Below are 19886 nucleotides of genomic sequence, written 5' to 3' on the forward strand. Positions count from 1 at the left end.
CCGCGCATGCTCTGTGTGCAGCCATACTTCCGTGTTGTGTTTGTCAGACAGTCATTTCAAATCTAGCTGGTTGAAATGACGGCTAAGAAATAACTAGTCGTGTAATATCCGACTATTGCTCAGTGGGTTTCCCTTGCATATCCTACGGATACAATATAGCCTCGTAAACCTGGCTCCTTCTGCTGCCTTCAGAAGAAGGGAGGAGTCAGTTTACTAAGCTCTGAGCCCACATTAGAGCATTAACCTCACAGCACAGGGACCCTTGTAGTAAAGGGCCCCATGGGAGCTGGCCCCATCGGCCAGTAAATCTGTCCATGTACATTTTAAACTGCATTTTCTCTGTTATTCCAAAAAGGAAAAGGATGGTGGGATTTATTCTTCAGAGCCCTCTATTGGAGAGTCGCGCCAACTCTGTTCACTTCATGGGGCCATGTCTTCTGCATACATTTCTACTGACGAATAGTGACAAAGCGCAAACCAGAAGTTTACAGAATGCCTTGGAGTCTATGAGGGATAAGTGACATTTTGAACCACCACGACCAGTGCTGTTTCTGACCCCACATTGGCTGAACTCTCTAATACAAGGCTCTTCTTCTTTTTTTTTAATAGAATAGAATAATGGTATCAAAACATGACACATGTGCTTAGCTTGTATGGGCTGTTATGTCCATGACATTATAGTTAGTTATCTCCATAGAGTTGCGTGCTCATAACATAGGGACATATGGACCTAATACACACACAAAGCCAGATGTAGGAGCGGTTAGCACCGCTCAAATATGGTATTTGGCAATTTGCTAGTGTGTGTGTGTATGTGTGTGTGTGTGTGTGTGTGTGTGTGTGTGTGTGTGTGTGTGTGTGTGTGTGTGTGCAGGGGTGTCGCAAATTCTGGGCCCTGGGTACTTTAGCTATTGAAAAATAGCAGATCTACAATCTCACAGTGCCGCGCTGCGAGCTTGTAGATCTGCTATTTTGAAAAGTCATGAAAATGTGTGCACGTCTTTGAATATTTCAAATCCTTCTATGTTTTTTTGAAAAACTTATGTTTCTATGTCAGTGGTGCTCAAACCTTTTCATGTGAAGGACCCCCCCCCCTCCCCCCAAGTGATATGTATTTGGCCACAGACCCCCATCTCAACATATTTCGTTCCAGGGACCCCCCAGAAGCAAAATCTTAGTTACAAATGTTCGCTTAAAAGAATACACATATTCAAAGATTTGCACACATTTTCACGACTTTTCAAAAAATAGCAGATCTACAAGCTCTCTGTGCGGCACTGTGAGCTTGTAGAGCTTGTGAGCTTTGCTATTTTTCAATAGCTAAAGTATAAAAGAATTAAGGCCCCTCCAGTTACTAGGCCTAGTAACTCAGTCCCACTTTTCCTCCCTAAAGGCCCATTCCCACTGGGCCAGCCAGATAACAGATAAAATAATCTTTTTCTCCAGATATTTTTCCATTCAAGTGGATGGTAGACACAGACAGATAAAAAAAATATCTATCACAGATATTCTTTTTATCCGTGATAAATATATTTTTTTTTTATCTGTATCTACCATCCACTTGAATGGAAAAATATCTGGATAAATAGATTTTTGTATCTGTTATCTGGCCCAGTGGGAATGGGCCTTTATTGTGACGCCCCTGTGTGTGTGTGTGTGTGTGTGTGTGAGCTGTGTGTGTGCGTGCGTGCGCGTGTACGTGTGCGTACTTGCACCGTCGTACTAACCTCGCCCACCACCGTCGTACTTACGGATTATAAATCCGCGCATGCTCTGTGTGCAGCCATACTTCCGTGTTGTGTTTGTCAGACAGTCATCTTTGGGCAGCAGAGCTGAGCTCAGCTACGCATGTTTGACTGTCTGTTTACCTGCGTTGTTTGTACATATGAGCTGTTCCCCAAGGCCCTGCGCCACACCACCACCACCAACACCACCCACACCACCACCACCGCTCCTCCACCCGCCGCCACACCGCACACACCACCCTCACCCTGGGCCGACATGATGATGGCGGACATGGTAGCACTAGCGGCGGCAGCGGCGGCTGGCGAGGACGCCTCCACCAGCACCAGCCCCAACCTCAGCCCCACCACCAGCACCATGGCGAGGTATGTTATTTGCACTTGTACTGGAGAGTAATTGACAGTTTTCAGTGCTTTTTTACGTTCTACTCCAGTGTTTCTCAACCTTTTTTTTCTGCATGGGCACACTTTTCATGATGTCCCAAGAATCTATGGGCACACGCACCAACATAATACGGGGGTGTAAATATCGCCACTGTCGGGAAGAAACATTTTAGATGTGTACGTTTCTTCGCAAAGTAAAGCCCTGCTCCATCCTGCAACGGCTGTGTCGCACAACAGTAGTGAAAACAGCAGATCTACAAGCACACAACGCCTCGCGGTGCGAGGCGTTGTGTGCTTGTAGATCGGCTGTTTTCACTAGTTTAAATAATTTTTTAACTGATAAATACAATACTGGCTTTCAAGCAGTTTCAAGGGGCACACTTGACCCTTCTCAGGGGCACACCAAAGGTCCCCACTCCCAGGCACAGTGGTTGAGAAACACTGTTCTACTCCACTACATCTCAGTGGCAAATGGTGTACTTGTCTGTAGATTTTGATTATTATTCCAAAACAGACATCAGGGGTCTTTAGTTGAGAGAGAGATGATGAAGCAAGGACCCCCACAACCTTTTCATATATTCCATATAGTTTCATGGTTTGACAGCACAATCATCAGTGTTTTTTGGATTCATGTCAATTTGTGTTTTCAGATATTTAACCACTTGAACCGTCTAATAAACTTGACCTTTCACTACTTATCTGCTCTTTTCCCCCCTCTACACCAAACCTCTTTGCCTAAAATAGACGATCTACAAGCTTGTAGATCTGCTATTTTTGGCTAAAGTTCTCAGAATATGGATGCTAGGGTTAGAGTGGTTAATATTAAAAAGGAGAAGAAAAAAGTTTCTATCCCACAAATATTTGGAGGACCCCCTGTGGTAACTAGGGGTCCCGGACCCCCTGTTGAAGACCCCTGTCTTAGAGGCAAATGTTGTACTTTTACTCCGTTACTATTATTTGAAAACTTCAGTTACTACTAGTTACGCTGTAGATCTTGATTATTATTCCAAAACATACATTATCTACTTTGGCCATTTGAAAATAGCCGATCTGCAAGCTCAAAGTGCGTTGCATAATCTTGCATTAAAATACTTTTGTACTTGTACTCGAGTACATTTTGAATTCTGGACTTTTACTTGCAACAATAAGGCAATATCTACATAGTATTGATACTTTTTACTCAAGTAAAAACATTGAGTACTTCTCCCACCACTGACCACCAGCCATAACTCTATGCCACCAGCAGAGCCCAGGGGTGTCGCACCAAATTCTGGGCCCTGGGTACAAGAATTCACTGCGGGCCCCCCATGAATGTTGTCCATTTAGACTGAGAACATATTATTACGCATTATCTTGTGCTTTGTGCCGTGCTGTGAGCTTGTCGATCTGCTATTTTTGAAAAATCGTGAAAAGTATGTGCAAGTCTTTGAATATTTCAAATCCTTTTATGCCAGTGGTGCACAAACGTTTTTATGTGAAGGACCCCAAAATGATATGCATTTGGCCACGGACCTCCATCTCAAAATATTTAGTTCCAGGGACCCCCAGAAGCAAAATTTGAATACCAAATGTTCGCTTAAAAAATACATATATTCCAAGATTTGAACACATTTTCATGACTTTTCAAAAATAGCAGATCTAGCAGATCTAGCTTGTATATCTGCTATTTTTCAATAGATAAAGTATAAAATAATTAAGGCCCCCTCCACCATGGGCCCTACTAACTCAGTCCCACATTCCCCCCCCCTGGCAGTGCCGTCCCCGCCGCCTCCACCAGGACCCCCAGCGCCGTCCCTCCTCCAGGAGACACCGAGGAGACCGAGGGCTTCTACTGCCCCGTCCACTGCTCGGAGCTGTCGCGGCGGCAGAACGAGCAGCGGAGGTCGGGCTTGTTCTGCGACGTGATGCTGGCCTTCGAAACGGGTGCCCGGACCCTGGAGATATCTGCCCACCGCTCCGTGCTGGCCGCCGCCACGGACTACTTCACGCCACTGCTCAGCGGCCAGTTCTGCGAGTCGCTGTCCCGGCGAGTGGAGATCCGAGAGTGGAGCTCGGAGGCGGGGCCCGCCGCGGAGACCGTGGAGGCCGTTGTGCAGTTCATGTACACGGGAGAGATCAGGGTGACCATCGGCAATGTCCACGAGGTTCTGGAGCTAGCTGACAGGTGAATTATATTGTTTTATTTTTGTATATCCCTCCCATGTGTTGGAGGTGCATGACCAACACAATTAGTATGTGTCATTGTGTTTGTGAGAGTATAAACATAACATAAATGTAATAATTTGGTGTTTCATTACTGCATCATGTAAACAAGTCACAATGGAACAGTAATCATATACCTTTATGTTTGCAGCCACATAATGTGTCTATAATATTATAGAATGCTTTTCAATCCAATTTTTGACTTTAATTAATATTGAGAATATGTTGAATGACAATGTAACATTGCAACCGAAAGGTGAAATAGAAGGTGCAATTGTAGAAAGAGCATTTGAGCAAGTTCATTAATTTGATGTAGCAAAGACAAATTAAATCAGTCCTGTCCATTTTCGCTGCAGACAATTTGAAGTGCTGTCCAGGAGATGGCATTATGGTTTACTAACTGAACAGGATATGGGGAGGAAGGAACATTGGTCTCGCTAGATCCAATATCATTTGTTAATTGGACATAGTTAGACATGCCACTAACGACCCTACTCTTGTTTTCTTATGGACAAGAGTAGTATTCACCCTATGGAATATGGTCAAATGCTTTTTATAGCAGCTAATCCAAAATGACCTACCTCCTATACTCAAGTGGCCTAATAAGTTCACCATTTCCACGACAGGTTCCTACTGGTGCAGCTGAAGGACTTTTGTGGCGAGTTCCTAAAGAAGAAGTTGAGTCTGACCAACTGTGTGGCCGTACACAGCCTTGCCCACATGTACACGCTGGACCAGCTGGCGCTGAGAGCCGCCGAGATGATCCGACGCAACTTCCACAAAGTCATCCAGGACGATGAGTTCTACACGCTGCCATTTCACCTGGTGCGCGACTGGCTTTCTGATACTGAAATCACTGTAGACTCGGAGGAGGTACTGTTTGAGTCTATAGTGAAATGGGTGCAGCGCAACACAGACGAGCGAGTGAAGTATTTCGAGGAGCTGTTCCAGCTCCTGAGGCTGCCCCAGATTAAGCCTGCCTACCTGATGCGGGTGGTGAAAAGGGATCCCTTAGTCGCCAACAGCGCGGTTTGCCTACAGCTGGTGTGTGAAGCTGTGGAGGGTCACGCCATACGTTTTGAGCACCTCAAGTCAGCTGAATTGGAGCCCTGCGCCTCCGGCATGCCGGCTTTCCAGCCCCGCTTTGGCCAAAACATGGACGTAATCATGGTTGTGGGCGGAGTGTCCGAGGGTGGTGATTATCTGAGTGAGTGTGTGGGCTACTTTGTGTACGAGGACCGTTGGGTCAACCTGCCGCACATTCACAACCATCTCGACGGACATGCCATTGCGGTCACAGACTCCCACGTCTATGTCGCTGGGTCCATGGAACCGGGTTTCGCGAAGACCGTGGAACGCTATAACCCTGTTCACAACACCTGGGAGCAGGTGAGCAACTTGACCACACGCAAGCACTCCTTCGGCCTCACAAGCATAAAGAACATTCTCTACAGCATCGGTGGCCACGGCAACTTCAGCCCAGGCTTCAAGGACGTCAGCGTGTACGAGCCTGAGCAGGACAAATGGCACAACCTGGAGTCTGCGCCGAAGATCCTGCGAGATGTGAAGGCAGTGAGCGTTGAGAACCGCTACGTGTACGTGACCGCCCGCACGCCCGTTGACACAGACAACGAGGATGGACTGAAGACGGTGACAACACGCTACGACACAGAAAGCCGGCAGTGGCAGGAGGTGGACTCTTTACCCCTCATCGACAGCTACTGCATCTTCCAGATGGCAGTTGCACCCACCAACTTCTACCACACGGCGTCCTGCTGCCCCAAAAGCTACTGCGTGCCGGACGAGATTGCCCAGCAGAAAATCAGCGGCCGCATCTCTGACGACATTCTCGAGAGCCTCCCCCCGGAGGTCACCAGCATTGAGGGCGCCGCCATCTGCTACCTGGGTGAAGACGTCTTCGTCATCGGGGGTTGGAAGAACAGCGACGACGTGGACAAGCAGTACCGCAAGGAGGCATACCGCTACTCTGCCGAGAGGAAGCGCTGGCTGCTGCTTCCGCCGATGCCCCAGCCGCGCTGCCGAGCCGCTGCATGCCACGTCCGCATACCCTACCGCTATCTGTATGGCAGCCAACGTTACCCCATGCCCCAGAACCTGGCACGCCAGCGGGATCGCATGCAACAGATGCAGCAACTCCATCGGCGCACCCTCACCCTGCGCCGGCAGCTCCAGTCTCAGATTGAGTGCTGAGTTCTCTCGTGTTCCCCCAGAGGGGAAGCTGTTTTGCACATAACTCATTTCCTCGCTGCTGTTTAGCGTGTTTTCGGCTGATGAGCGGCCTGTAGATATTCCAGTACTTTGTCTTAATGTTTTTTTTTGTTTGTTTGTTTGTTTGTCCTTTAATGCGCGAGTGAGATGTACAAGCACACGTTTGTATAGCAGGTTTAAGTGGCACATAAAAATTTGGCAAGACAATGTGTTAAGTTCTGTTTAACTTTAAGCATTTTAGCCTTACTTAATTAGCTAATGCCTTACCTTCGTTCTTTAAAGAAATGTAACCTCTCTTAAATCTTTTGAAAATGTCCATTCCTTTTATCAACCAATGACTTTCCATTTAGGTTTGCGTTTTATATTGTGTTGAAACTTAAGAGTAAATCATCTTTCTATACACATTGTTGGGTAAAGGTTTGAGGGAAAAAAAAGCTTTAATTATTTAGTGCTAAGCCTATCCTCAACCCATCTTTATTCTACCTCTCATTCTTTTAGGCGTTGGCTTTTGCACGAAGGTTGAATTGAGGATGATCTCGTGTCGCACGTGTTTATTTTGAAAGGGACGTGTCTAAATCTGCACTGTGTGGAATTGCTGAGGAGATTGTTATTTGTTAAGCATTTTCAGTGTAGACCTCACAATCATACACTCATGACATGATTCTACTTTTTGCATTGTTGCACTAAAACCTGTGTGACAGTTAAGTTAAACTTTTCATATGATTTCATTCTCTTAAGCTTTAGCTTTTACATACTTTTTCCTCGAATATTTTCATTGACTTAGACATACAACTTCCCAGACTAAGCACTACAATTTCTTTTTATAAATCAGCATATTTTGGTTAAAATTGTGCCTCTGTAATTTTCAAAATGAGGGCCCTTATATAGACTGATGTTGAATAACAAGTTTGTTATTTGAAATGTTGTAGGATTTCTGATTGAAGACGCTTGATTTGCACTGGTTTTCTATGACGTGCTTAAGCTGGTAGCCTCTGATATTCCAATACGTTGGCTTATTTCTCAACACTTTGTAGGCTGATGTGTGCGTGCATTGGTTGAACAAGCACAGGATTTTGGAATGAAGACTTTGATATCTACGAACTGTCTTGATAAAAGAATCACCTGCAGGGTCTGTTATCCCATTCAGTTTTTGTTAAAGCATTCCCACCAATGGATCAAATGCTTTCAAATGTTCTTTATATTATTCCAGATAAAGAGTGCAAAACACACCTTGTGCTGAAAGTAGCTGATCCATAATCCCAACAATATGTTGTGAGTTTATAGACTGGCTATTTTTGGCATGCACTACAACATCAATGGCAGTTTAAATCCATCTGTCTGCTTTGCCTCTTCTTCTTTGTTATATGGACAGTTTGGACACTGTACTGTGAAAGAATAATCGTATATGATACTATGTCAATCTCATGCACCTGGAAGATTTTCCTTTTTCTTTTCTTTTTGCAACTGGTCCACTGAACATTCCTACTCCACCAGAATTGTGTGTTTTCCATTTACTTGAAGGCGACGTTTTCCACACAAGGACGCGTTGGATTTTAGTTGGATTTCACTCACTGAAGGAGCTGAAATATATTTGATATAACTTTAATGTCGCGCTCGGTTTGGACTTTGACTTGTAATGCTGTGGTCACTGGTCACAACAAAGTGTTGTGCCATTGGGACCAGTTAAATGTTCGTTGAAGTTGCCTGTGCTTTCATCTTGACTATCTCCCAGCCGGCCAGCCAGCGAGCCAGGCTATATGTGAATATTGTTGTTAAGCTAGCTTCTGGTGTTGCGAGCCTAATGTTGCTCCATCCCATTCCATGCATTAACCACTTAAGCCTTATTTTGAAGAAATCCCAAAAATACATGAGCTTGTAATTCTATTTTTCTTTTAACCATTACAAAATGTCCACCTAAAATGACATGCCCGAAACGGTGCTGCCAGGGTGAAAGTGGTTAATGTGACAAATTCGGTTGTTCATAGATTAACGTAAGCCAGTAGGTTGGCTCTTTATTGTTCCAATCTCATAATTGCCATGCCAAAACAGCACTTAAGTTACACAGTCAGTTCACAGGACTTTAAATGTAAGGGAATTATTTACATACTAGGTATGGTGTTGTGTTGCTCATTGACCATGCTCTATTGATAATCACCATGTACAATGGCTTTTCAGTTCATATTTTTCTTTTGAGGTGAGAAAACGGCCCAGTTTAAAGTTATCATTGGGAGACATCCCTCGTGTCCTGGATTTATGCAGTTGTCTGAAATGGTGTGGTTCAAGAGTTGTAAGAGTACCTTTGTTTTAAATAAAAATATTATTTCACTGAAATCTGAAGGTGTATGTCATCTGTGAAGACGAGGCAGAGCGTATGCCACAATGGGCACTAGGGTGGGCAGACTGGGCACCACAGCACTGAGGCATACCATAGTTATACCATTTGTATCTTTAAGTCACATTTCTTTTCTTTACGATAAACTAGGCTTTACATCCTAATACTCCACATTGGCAGCAAGCCTCAGTGAATACAAAGCAGGGGTTTTACAAATGGTAACTCGTAAAATTGTGTGAGGGGACCGGGACCCACATGTAATCTGATTATTTGCAAACAGTAAATACTGATATATATATATATAAATGATGTTTCAGTATTTAATTATGCAGCATAATTCATTAACAAATCTGCTTCTTAGCAAAAAGTATAGGCACACACCTGGTGAAGAAAGTGCTTCTGAATCTGAATTTATGCGCATCTAAACCAGTGGTTTCTCAACCTTTTCAGGCCATGACCCCCAAAATAATCATATTTTAACTGGGGACCCCCCCACCCTGACAAGCAATAAGAGTTGAGGCATTACATTTTGTCACTGTTCTATTGTGAAAATAGCTGATCTACATGCTCACGACGCCTCGTGTTGTAGATCAGCTATTTTCACAATTTCAGCCTCTAATATTTGGCAATTTGGCCAATGTAAAATTTTTCATTTTAGAGGTATTAAAAAGTCCTTAAATTGTCACTTTAGAAATGTGCAGATACCCTCTAGACTAGAGTCTATACACTTAAACTGTGTTGGTTTGTTTACTGTTGAGGGAGAAAATAATGTTGCACATTCACAAGTTAATCATCTGGGGACCCCCCTGGGGTCCCGACCCACAGGTTGAGAACCACTGGTCTAAACGACATACAGTAGGAACAAACGTCTCCGGAACCAGTGGTATGGTGTGTGTTCTAGTGGGAGCAGTACAGATGCAGGAACTGCAACGTAAACAGCAGTGCAAGGAATCCCATCGTACAGCAGGTCTCGCTATGATTGGCTATTGGTTGAGACAACGTAGTGCAAATGTACAGTGCTGACAGCTCCTGCTATCGAGCTATAGCCTGTTGTATTAAGACAGAATAGGCTTTTGACGAGGAAATACAGTAATAGATAGCAAATTACTTATATTAATCATTTCTATGTATTTCTCTACCTAATAATAGCCACAACAAAGTAAGTAGCCAATCACAGCGCCACGGCTCCTTCGGCCGATGGGATCTCAATTACAGGGAAATAAATAAACACTGCCTCCTGGCCTGTCTCTAATTTTAATTAATACATTTTTACACGTTTTTAACTCACCGCTTAATGACATATTGGACTCCTCCGTTTGAAAATGGTATGTTCATGCATCTAGACTAGAGAGCGAACTGACATTTGATGGTAGATTGTGTTATACTTTGCTGCTTGACAGCTGTGTTGCTCTGTGTTAATGACATTTCTGAAGCCACTGTATTGACATTTATGAGATGATACTACATTTCTTAAGTCATTTTCATTGTTTCCTGAGATTGGGATATGAATTTGATACCGTTTTGCATTTCGGAAAACTATCATCTTATTCTTATGTTGTCAAACGTATGAAAAGCACTTGTTGTTATGTATGTATGTTTGTTTGTTGATTGATTGATTGATTGAAAAAGTACAGTTCCATGACAGTACAAATCACTTGTCTCATGGTTGTGTACAGATCTACCAAATCCCATGGATTTATATGCCAGTGAGGACTGTCCTGGCAATGTGGAACCAGCTGACAAAGACCGAGGTCAGAACACAAATCATTTGCAGTCTGTCTGTCTGTCTGTCTGTCTGTCTGTCTGTCTGTCTGACTGTCTGCCTGACTGACTGACTGACTGGGGACACCCAGGGGTCCTTGTGGCGGTTCCAGGGTTTCCCCCAGCTAAGTGATTTAAACCCCATGGACATTGGGGAACTTACACTGCTGTAACTCTGAGAGTTATGGGGGTCCTGACTGAGTCTGATTGAAATGAAAAACAAAGTTTGTTGTCTCCTGTTTTCTCCACAGATCCCAGAGCTGGCCAGAAGCTCTGTGTTGATGAGGGAACGCGGCCGGGTGGAGGAGAAGCTGCAGGCCATGCAGAGAGCTGGGAGGGAGAGGCTGCAGGTATACCCCAGTGTTACTGTGTGTGAGCATGCACGCACTTCTGCAACTACATATTTATTTGGGCAAGCATTTTTCACCTTCTCTAAATGTTCTGTTAGTCCAATAAAAGGTGCGGTACTTAATTATTCTCACTCCTTTTCGGATATGTTTAGATTACTTTCTCTATTTTTTCTCTCTACTTCTTTTATTTTTTGCTATATTTTAATCTGATATTAATTTTATTCTGTTTTTTTTTTGTGATTTCAAAAGTGCAAAATATATTTTTCTGTTTTTATTGACATATTCAAAATAAACATGAAAAAGAGTACAGAAAGGCGCAGATCTACAAGCTCAAAACGCGTCACATCTTTCAGAATACAGATATGCTATTTTCAGCGGGCGACACTTTGCACTATCATCTTCTAAGAAGTACCGTTTGTTTCCCCAGGTTATCTCTGACTTCGACATGACCCTCACCAGGTTTGCCCACAATGGGAGGCGAGTACCCACCACCCACAGTAAGTTAGCCCGCCTCGGGTGTCCACATAACAGACGCTTCAGCTGAAATGGTCACCTGCATCACTGATATTGTGTGTCTCTTCTCTGCAGACATCTTAGATAACAGGTTATTGATAAGTGAAGCCTGCACTAGAAAGGTGAGCATGAATTATTACTTACTTCTACATAGAGCACACAATATACAGCTATATATCGTGTAGTACATGTACTTACTGATGTGCAAGAAGGTGTATGAATTCACACTTTTGGGGGTGCACCAGTAGCCGACTGTATAGTGTCGACCACATACCTAAGTGTACGTCCCTGAGTACTTGATTCCTCAGCTAGCCTATATAAAAACCAACTAAAACACTGAATATGGCTCACCCTGCACTGCCTGCAGGTTCCAGAAATCCACACAGCATTAAAATCTACTTCATTACATTGTTATTCATTCTTTTTATTTAGTGCTGCTATATTTTAATTGCTATAGTCCTCTTGTGCTCATTTTAATTTGTGCCTGCAATTGTTTCTGTACCTCTGCACCATTGAGAATGAGGTTTTAAATAAATAACGATGAAGATTGTGTACAACTGCTGATGATGCAAATGTAAAAAGTACATTTTATGATGGGATTATTTTGTGGGTTTTGTTGGTATGTAGATTAGGCAGCTGCTGAACACCTATTACCCCATAGAGATAGACGCTGGTCGGACGGTGGAGGAGAAGCTTCCTCTCATGGTGGAATGGTAAGGAGCTGATACACACAGAGTAATGATTTCCCTTCCTATATCCACTGCTTCCCAACACTGGTCCTTTTGGATTCCTAACAGGACCTCTAGTACTGCTGGTTTTCTATCCTACCAGGACGCGATAATGGTGTCTGTCGGAGATCCGCGTTTTGCCACGGCTTGTGATTGGCTAAAGAGGAGGTAGGGAGCGCTCCGCTGTGTTCACTTGGACCACGCGGAGGTGCCGAAATTCGGGGGGACGAAGATTTGCTATTCTGGCCCCCTGGTTTACAAAGTCTAAGGGCACCGAGTCGGATCATGCGACCTTCGCAACGCTCGACATGGCGACTCGCTCACTCATCGGTGTCTCGGCGGAGTCTCCCGTGGCTCAAGGTCGCCTGAGCCAGCGCGCCTCCGTCGTCATCACCGAAAACAAGCGCTCCTTTCCCTTGCATCTCCTACTGATACAATAATAGCTACCAAGACCCCTAGTACTGCTGGTTTTGTTTTTATTGTAATGGTTTGCAGGTGATAAACATGACTTAATTGGGCCACTGGGAGTTACGAATTTTGCACGTAATCTACAATTCTTTGTTGTTGTTTCTTTGTCTCTGCAGGTGGACCAGTGTTCATGATCTTCTCATTGATCAGAACATCAGGAAAGACATGTTGTCCCAAGCTGTCAGGGAGTCCAATGCCATGCTCAGGTCCTTCATATTTTATTAATTTATTAATACTCACAAGTCTGTGTGATGCAGGAGGCTTTGACATTCTAAATGGATGTTTTTTTTTTATTATCCAAATACACAGATACTGGTAAATAGACAGTAAACTCTAGAGTGCCTATGGGTCAGTTAACCCATTTAGACATGAGGCAGATTCTAAAAATGCCTTCTAAATCTAAGTTTTGTGGCAAAACTTGGTGAAAATTTCGATGTAGAGTGGGAGAAAATAATGGGGTAAAAGACCCCTGGTGCCGGCAGACACTGGTCAACAAAGTAGCCTTTATAGGATATTATGGTTTAAGTGGATAAGAATCAGTATTGGAGGATAGCTGAAATGGTAGAATATCAAGGCTATGTCCTTGATGCGGCTGGCCCCAAGGGGTCCTTGAGGTAGGGTGTCCCTAGGTAAATGTTGATAGCTAGGAACCAAATGGTTCCTAGCTAAATTATGGGAGAAAATAAACCAAGTTTGAGAACCACTGTTTTTAGAGACTCATTCACATTCAGTTTTCAACCTGTATAGCCTATCAATGTGTGTGTGTGTGTGTGTGTGTGTGTGTGTGTGTGTGTGTGTGTGTGTGTGTGTGTGTGTGTGTGTGTGTGTGTGTGTGTGTGTGTGTGTGTGTGTGTGTGTGTGTGTGTGTGTGTGTGTGTGTGTGTGTGTGTGTGTGTGTGTTCAGGGACGGCTACAAGGTGTTCTTTGACAGCCTGGCTGAACGTCAGGTTCCTCTGCTCATCTTCTCGGCCGGCGTGGGGGACGTCCTGGAGGAGCTGATGAGACAGAAGATGGTCTTCCATGCCAACGTGCACGTCATCTCCAACTACATGGACTTTGACCACACAGTGAGTCAAGCTGTCCTCTGCACCATTTAGTTTTTAAACACTAAGGGTTATTACGTCACTGGATCCCCCAGGGACCCAACGGCCCGTCCTTTTATCCCCTACAGCAAATCTCTGCTAAAAATATCTGACCCATAAGGGGCTGCTGTGTCCACACAGAAAGCATGTTTGAGCTGCATTCGCCGTCCAGCGTTTTTTGGTGCAACATCTTTCAACTTTTGGAGTGGCGTGCTGCACGTTTGATCTGGTTCTGATAATAATTAATTTATTACCACAACCATGAGAAGTCCATATTTACCGTTGTTTCAGCAAAGCTGTTTGTGCTCATAATAACGCAGATGAGAGGACATTTCTGTGGACACACACGGGTCCCTAAGGTGGGATGTAGTAGATATCAGACTTTTCTGTGGCCAGTCTATAATGTCAGTATTTTCCATATCTGGACACATTTTCAGTCTAATACAACCTCCAGTAGCTGCATTTACATGGACACTTTTAATCGGGTTAAAACAAGATTTAAAATAAACCTGATTCGAATTCTCCATGTATACACCTAAATAAACCTGATTAAACCCAACCCGAATTAAATTCTAATCGGGTGCAGAGGGGTGGTCTAGACCTTTTTAGTACAACCCGATCAAACACCAGATCGTATTGATCTCACCACATGTAAACACGTAATCCAAAACCTTCAATCTGGTTTATTGAAAAACCTATTTTTCTATGTCAGTGGTGCTCAAACTTTTTCAGGTGAAGGACCCCCAAAATAATATGTATTTGGCCACGGACCCCATCTCAAAATATTTTGTTACAGGGATCCCCCAGAAGCAAAATTTGAGTTACAAATGTTTGCTTAAAAAATAAATGTATTCAAAGATTAGCACACATTTTCACGACTTTTCGAAAATAGCAGATCTACAAGCTCGCAGCGCGGCACTCGGTGCCGCGCTGTGAGCTTGTATATCTGCTATTTTTCAATAGCTAAAGTATAAAACAATCAAGGCCCCCTCCACCTTGGGCACTGGTAACTCAGTCCCACATTTCCCCCCCTTGTGACGCCCCTGCAGGGAGTCCTGCGGGCCTTCAAAGGCCCACTGATCCATACGTTCAACAAGCAGGAGGGCTCCGTGCAACATGTGGCCCACCTGGAGCAGCTGCAGGGCCGGCCCAACGTGCTGCTGCTGGGGGACTCCCTGGGAGACCTGACCATGGCCGACGGGGTCACTCAGCCACACAACGTCCTGACGGTCGGCTTTCTCAACGACCAGGTCAGACCAGTATATATGTTGACCCATCTGGGAACCCATTCAGTAAAAAGAAGAGATTGTATCTGTCATGAGAGATTAGATGTTTCCATACATGTATAGGCCTGTGTGAATCCTTATGAGGTTAAAACCCTATAGAGCTGTTAGTCCCGAGCTAAGCGTGCTCTACTGACAGTAGTTGCAAACGATCTTAAGAAACAGTCCGCACTCACAAAAAAATTATCTTTACGTTTCTTTTTTTATTTACCACAGCAGCATTCTGCTGCCGTGCAAATAATAAAACAATATTTAGTTAATGCAGACTGCTTCTTACTGTAAGACCTTCCTTGTGGAGCACTGATTCTCAATGTAGTGTCTGCGGGTCCTCAGCTACAGTACATGATATGATATTTAGGAACCAAATGGATCCTTATGTGCAGTGTACAAATTGATCAGTAGCTATGATGTAAACTGCCTAGTTCAAGTCTTAATTGTCTGATTTATACTTTAGTTACATGCCAGTGTCGGCACGGCGAAAATGAGCTGATCTACAATCACAATGCTTTGCACTGGGATGCAATATGCTATTCTGAGCAAGCTCATCACATCTATTCATCACAAGTGACGAAATGTACACACACTGGCTGTGTTTACATACACACATGACACTCTTTGGGACATGCTGTTTACAGTATGTGTGAACCTTTGATAACCTGCTTTCCAAGATCTGAATAAACAGATTCTTTCCCCCAATATTTGCTCTGTAAAGTAGTAACAACATAAAAAACATTGGTTACACTGGTAAATCGAGGTTATTTTCTTCTTTTTAACAATGCGGCTGATTTCACAACCAGACCAAAGTGGCGTTTCCATAAACGTAAGCGCATTAGGGAAGCGTATTATCAGAAATGCGCATTTAGACTAAGTGAATTTAGCCCGTTTCCATTTGCGGGTGTCATTCGAATAAGGGTAGTAGTTCGTTTGGAAAACCAATAGGTGGCGCACCTTTTCAGTCCTACGACATTCTATAACTGCAGAAGAAGAGCGACAAGCGACACAATAATGAATACAAAATGTCACGGGGCTGTTCTGAGAGTTTCGCCTTGCAACACACGCACGCACACGCACACAAACACATTAACGTATTATCCACACAACACACCATCGCATTGCTTCGCGCAATGGAGGAAAAAACGCTTCAATAAGGAATTTGTGTCCCATTTTGACGATGAGTTCACTTTTACACGTTTCCATCCATGCCTCTGTTACTCTCTCTGACTTTTATACCCTCTCTCTCCGTCTCCGCTGCTAAACTGGTCTGCGTGCTGTCTGCTTCTCATGCCATGGTGCCTGATTTATGATTAGTCGTATGACTGTGTGGCGCACGGAACAGTAGATTTCCAAGATCAAACTGTGTCCCTCCACGCTACGTTGTAGGGTTTGTAGATCAGGCAGTGGGCGTGTACTTGCAAGAGCAACATATAGCGAGTCAGTCCGTCACCCGTGCGCTGTTCCCATGCTGGTAGTGACTATCTCTATTTTTCTACAGTCTATGGACTATCTGGATATATTTCTGCTGATATAAAACAAACCTGTATGAAAAGTGTGTGCGTGGGTGGCTGCGTGCGCGCGCCTGTACATGTGTGTGAGTGAGAGAGAGAGAGGGAGGGAGGGAGAGATGGAGAGGGAGAAAGAGAGAGAGAGAGATCTGTCGATCAGCAGCTGTCTTTCTCTGACGAACGCTGTACAATGGACGTTAATTAAGCGGCGGGGGAAAGTGTTATATAGGAGGACGATATGGACCAGAACGTCATACTTTATTCGAATGTATTGTCTGACCCGTTTCCATTCACTTTTGCGCATTTAGTTTATCCGATTAAGCCTCAAAATCCTCCTCCTCCAAGCGTATAATCTTTTTTGCGGATAATGAAAGTTTATTCGCAAATTGAAGTGTTTCCATAAAAACATTTAGCGAATCAGCCGTTAATGCGCAAAAAGTAGTTTTATGGAAACGCCACTCAAGACTGCTTAATAGCTCTTAGCTATTAAGCAGTCGTTGAGAAAGAGAGATGATAGCTTACTTTTCATAACTCCCTGAAATTAAAGATTTTTCAATATTCTGGTTTCCGGTATAAGAGCTTATATGGGTTTGCAAGTGCGACCATGCAGCTTGTATAAACCACTGTGTTGGCCGGTCAGGCTGTAGTGTCCACACTTTTCAAGTGCAAGTGCAAATTGAGCGTTGGTTGCGGCTTACTGGGTTTTATGTGCTTGTTGTAAACAGGATACAGTGTTTACATGCTATGCAGTGCCAGAGTGCAATTCGGGACTCCTGAATCGCTGCCCCTACACTCTCCTACAGTTTCTGGCATCAGGATCTTGAGCTCTGCAGCATTGTTAGCTAAGCTGTCGTGCTGCAGTGCAACTTCTTAGGTGGTTTGCTTCTTGTCTTTCCTGGATTGACTCCCATGGTGTCAGTGTGCTTGCCACTATGACTACACCATCCTTCTCTCTCTGTCTGTTTACATGCACCAGCACATAAGCAGTGTGTGTGGAGGTGGGTGCTGATGACTGATCTACGCAGTCACTCCTGGCCTGACTCAAACTAGAGCTGGGCATGAGGACAAGGACAAGCTGTACTGTACAGTGCATCAGAGCATTAATAATCAGGCATCCATTCCCCACACACACTCAAAGGGGAGTCGTATTTCTGTGTGGTGATAAGTACGATAAGGATATACCATTAAATGGTGCAGGGCAAGCAGTTCAAAATGCCTGAAACAAGGTGAAATTAAAGGAGTAGTTCATCCCCAAAATGACTTTTTTTTTTCAATAGAGGGTATGCGCATGCATAAAGTGAATGGCAAATCGAGTGGTAAAGTGAGTTTAATGTCGTTTAATGCAATCAGATAGGACTTTTCAAGTAATATTTTGCCACCCAGTAGGCGTTCCCGCATAACTTCCAGGTGTGATGATGATGATGTCACGCGCATACCCTCTATTGATTACTCACGCCATGGAGCCTTGAGTTCAATACTATTTTGTGTGTTATGGTCGCATTCCTAAGACACAAGTTTGATTATAGTAAATTCTACCTCCATTGATTCCGGATGGGGACCCAAATGCATTTGGAACCGGAATCAATGAATCAATGAAGAACAATAACAAAGATTATTGAACTCAAGTCTCCATGGCGTGAGTAATCAATAGGAAAATAAGTCATTTTGGGGGTGAACCACTCCTTTAACACAGGGCTTTCCCCGATAATAATTGGTGATTTGGTGTAAATGCAGCCATTGACGACGGTATGCGTCAAACACAATGTCTCTGTCTGCTGTCTGTCTCCGCTAGGTGGAGGAGAGGAAGGAGTCCTACATCAATGCCTTTGACATCGTCCTCGTCCAGGACGAGACTCTGGACGTCCCAAACGCTCTCCTCAAGTACATCACTTCTGGCAAGTGAAACAAACCCACACTGTCTGGGACAGCAACGCATTGGAACACCCAGCCAGCCAATGGCTGGCTTACCTCCATGTTGCATTGGTTGTACCGGTTTGCCAAATCACACAACAACACACATTCACCTTCAGGTAGCTGCATGCAGGAACACACCACTGTAGAAACTCAGGTACTGTACATGAGAAAACCAGTTGATGAGACTGGATTCACATGCTGGTGCTAGCGGTAGTCAGTGGAAAACGACACTCACTGAAAAACTCTCAAGTCTGTACTGTATGTCAAACCAAACATTTTTTTATTCTGTGGTGGGACTCTGAGATAGATGTAATAGGATTATTATATATGTCAGGGGTTTTCAAAGTGGGTGACGGGGCACCCTGGGGTGCCGCGACGGCAGTCCAGGGGTGCCGCGAGATGATTTTAAACTTGAAGTACAAAGTTATTTTCAGTTAGTTCTAACCAAAATAGCTATTATCTCGTTTTCCTTGCCAAAACATAATCGCTAAAATATGCTATAAATATAAGGTGCTGGGAGTGAAAATTATGAATATAATGTAGGGGTGCCTTGGATTAAAAAAAAATGATAGGGGTGCCCCACTGCCCCAAGCCAAAACGTTTGGGAACCCCTGGTATAACCCTACAGGTTTTTTTTGTACAATAGGAAGAAAGGAAGAAGGAAATGTATATACTGTATGTATGGTAATTGAATGAGTAATGTTTAGACTATAGGATAAAGGCATGGATGTGCCAAAACGGTATTGGAATCTAGATGTTATTTGAGAGGGAAGTGATCAGAGATTTTAATTCAAACATGGTTAGATACATAATTATGTTTTTTAGAAGCAAGCATTACCGTATGTGATCATGATCGGGCACTTAATGTGTGATGAGCGATAAAATACAGTAGAATGTTATTTGATAAAGCACTGTTGGTATAATGCTGATGCAATGTTGAAATAAGAAAACAGTCATTGTAGACAAATCCAGCACCTAATTTAAATTGGCTGAACAATTGCAGCTCACATTGCTCTTTCACACGTTATGAAGAAAGAAAATGAGTGAATTCAATTGGAAACGGTAGCAAGATTGTGTAACATGATTAACATTGTGTTGGTAATTACTTATTGTAAAGTCTTAAATAGAAACTATATGCTATACTATTATGCAATATTTCTTCATCTGGGTCATCCAGCTAAGTTTTAAAGCTTTTTATAAGCTCTTAACAATAACCTGTTTATTTTAACAAAATATGGTGTTACAGTTCTCCTAAAACGCAGACCTGTCTTTCTCAATGGCTGTGCTGTTTTTTGTTGTTTTTGTTTTCACTGCAGGATTGTTTGAAATATGGACCGTGGTTAACGTAGTTTCACATTTTGTTCTAAAGCTTTAGCAAGTATTTGTTTTCTACAGA

The 19886-nt window shown here is 43.6% G+C and overlaps 2 protein-coding genes across 2 annotated transcripts; both read left to right on the forward strand.

The window, feature by feature from the left end:
- Positions 1-1963: 1963 nt before the first annotated feature.
- On the forward strand, positions 1964-8829 carry LOC308303716 (kelch-like protein 11). The gene is made up of 3 exons (XM_080748190.1): positions 1964-2108; positions 3880-4290; positions 4955-8829. The coding sequence occupies exons 1-3, from the start codon at positions 2002-2004 to the stop codon at positions 6537-6539; spliced, it is 2103 nt and encodes a 700-aa protein (XP_080604316.1). The 5' UTR covers positions 1964-2001; the 3' UTR covers positions 6540-8829.
- A 1260-nt stretch (positions 8830-10089) lies between these two features.
- On the forward strand, positions 10090-18834 carry LOC308303640 (7-methylguanosine phosphate-specific 5'-nucleotidase-like). Its single transcript, XM_080748075.1, has 10 exons — positions 10090-10214; positions 10566-10640; positions 10902-11000; positions 11428-11497; positions 11589-11635; positions 12141-12226; positions 12826-12915; positions 13614-13776; positions 14841-15041; positions 18369-18834. Exons 1-10 carry the CDS (start codon positions 10212-10214, stop codon positions 18477-18479), a joined length of 945 nt encoding a protein of 314 aa, XP_080604201.1. The 5' UTR covers positions 10090-10211; the 3' UTR covers positions 18480-18834.
- Positions 18835-19886: the final 1052 nt, after the last annotated feature.

Source organism: Nannobrachium achirus, assembly GCF_963921795.1.
Source record: "Nannobrachium achirus genome assembly, chromosome: 18".
In the NCBI taxonomy this organism is placed as follows: Eukaryota; Metazoa; Chordata; class Actinopteri; order Myctophiformes; family Myctophidae; genus Nannobrachium; species Nannobrachium achirus.

Coding starts and splice junctions, on each gene's coding strand:
- LOC308303716 (XM_080748190.1), top strand. CDS start 2,002: ATGATGATGGCGGACATGGTAGCACTAGCGGCGGCAGCGGCGGCTGGC. Junction 2,109..3,879: donor ACCACCAGCACCATGGCGAG/GTATGTTATTTG, acceptor CCCCCCTGGCAG/TGCCGTCCCCGCCGCCTCCA. Junction 4,291..4,954: donor GTTCTGGAGCTAGCTGACAG/GTGAATTATATT, acceptor TTTCCACGACAG/GTTCCTACTGGTGCAGCTGA.
- LOC308303640 (XM_080748075.1), top strand. Junction 11,001..11,427: donor CTGGGAGGGAGAGGCTGCAG/GTATACCCCAGT, acceptor TTGTTTCCCCAG/GTTATCTCTGACTTCGACAT. Junction 11,636..12,140: donor GTGAAGCCTGCACTAGAAAG/GTGAGCATGAAT, acceptor GTTGGTATGTAG/ATTAGGCAGCTGCTGAACAC.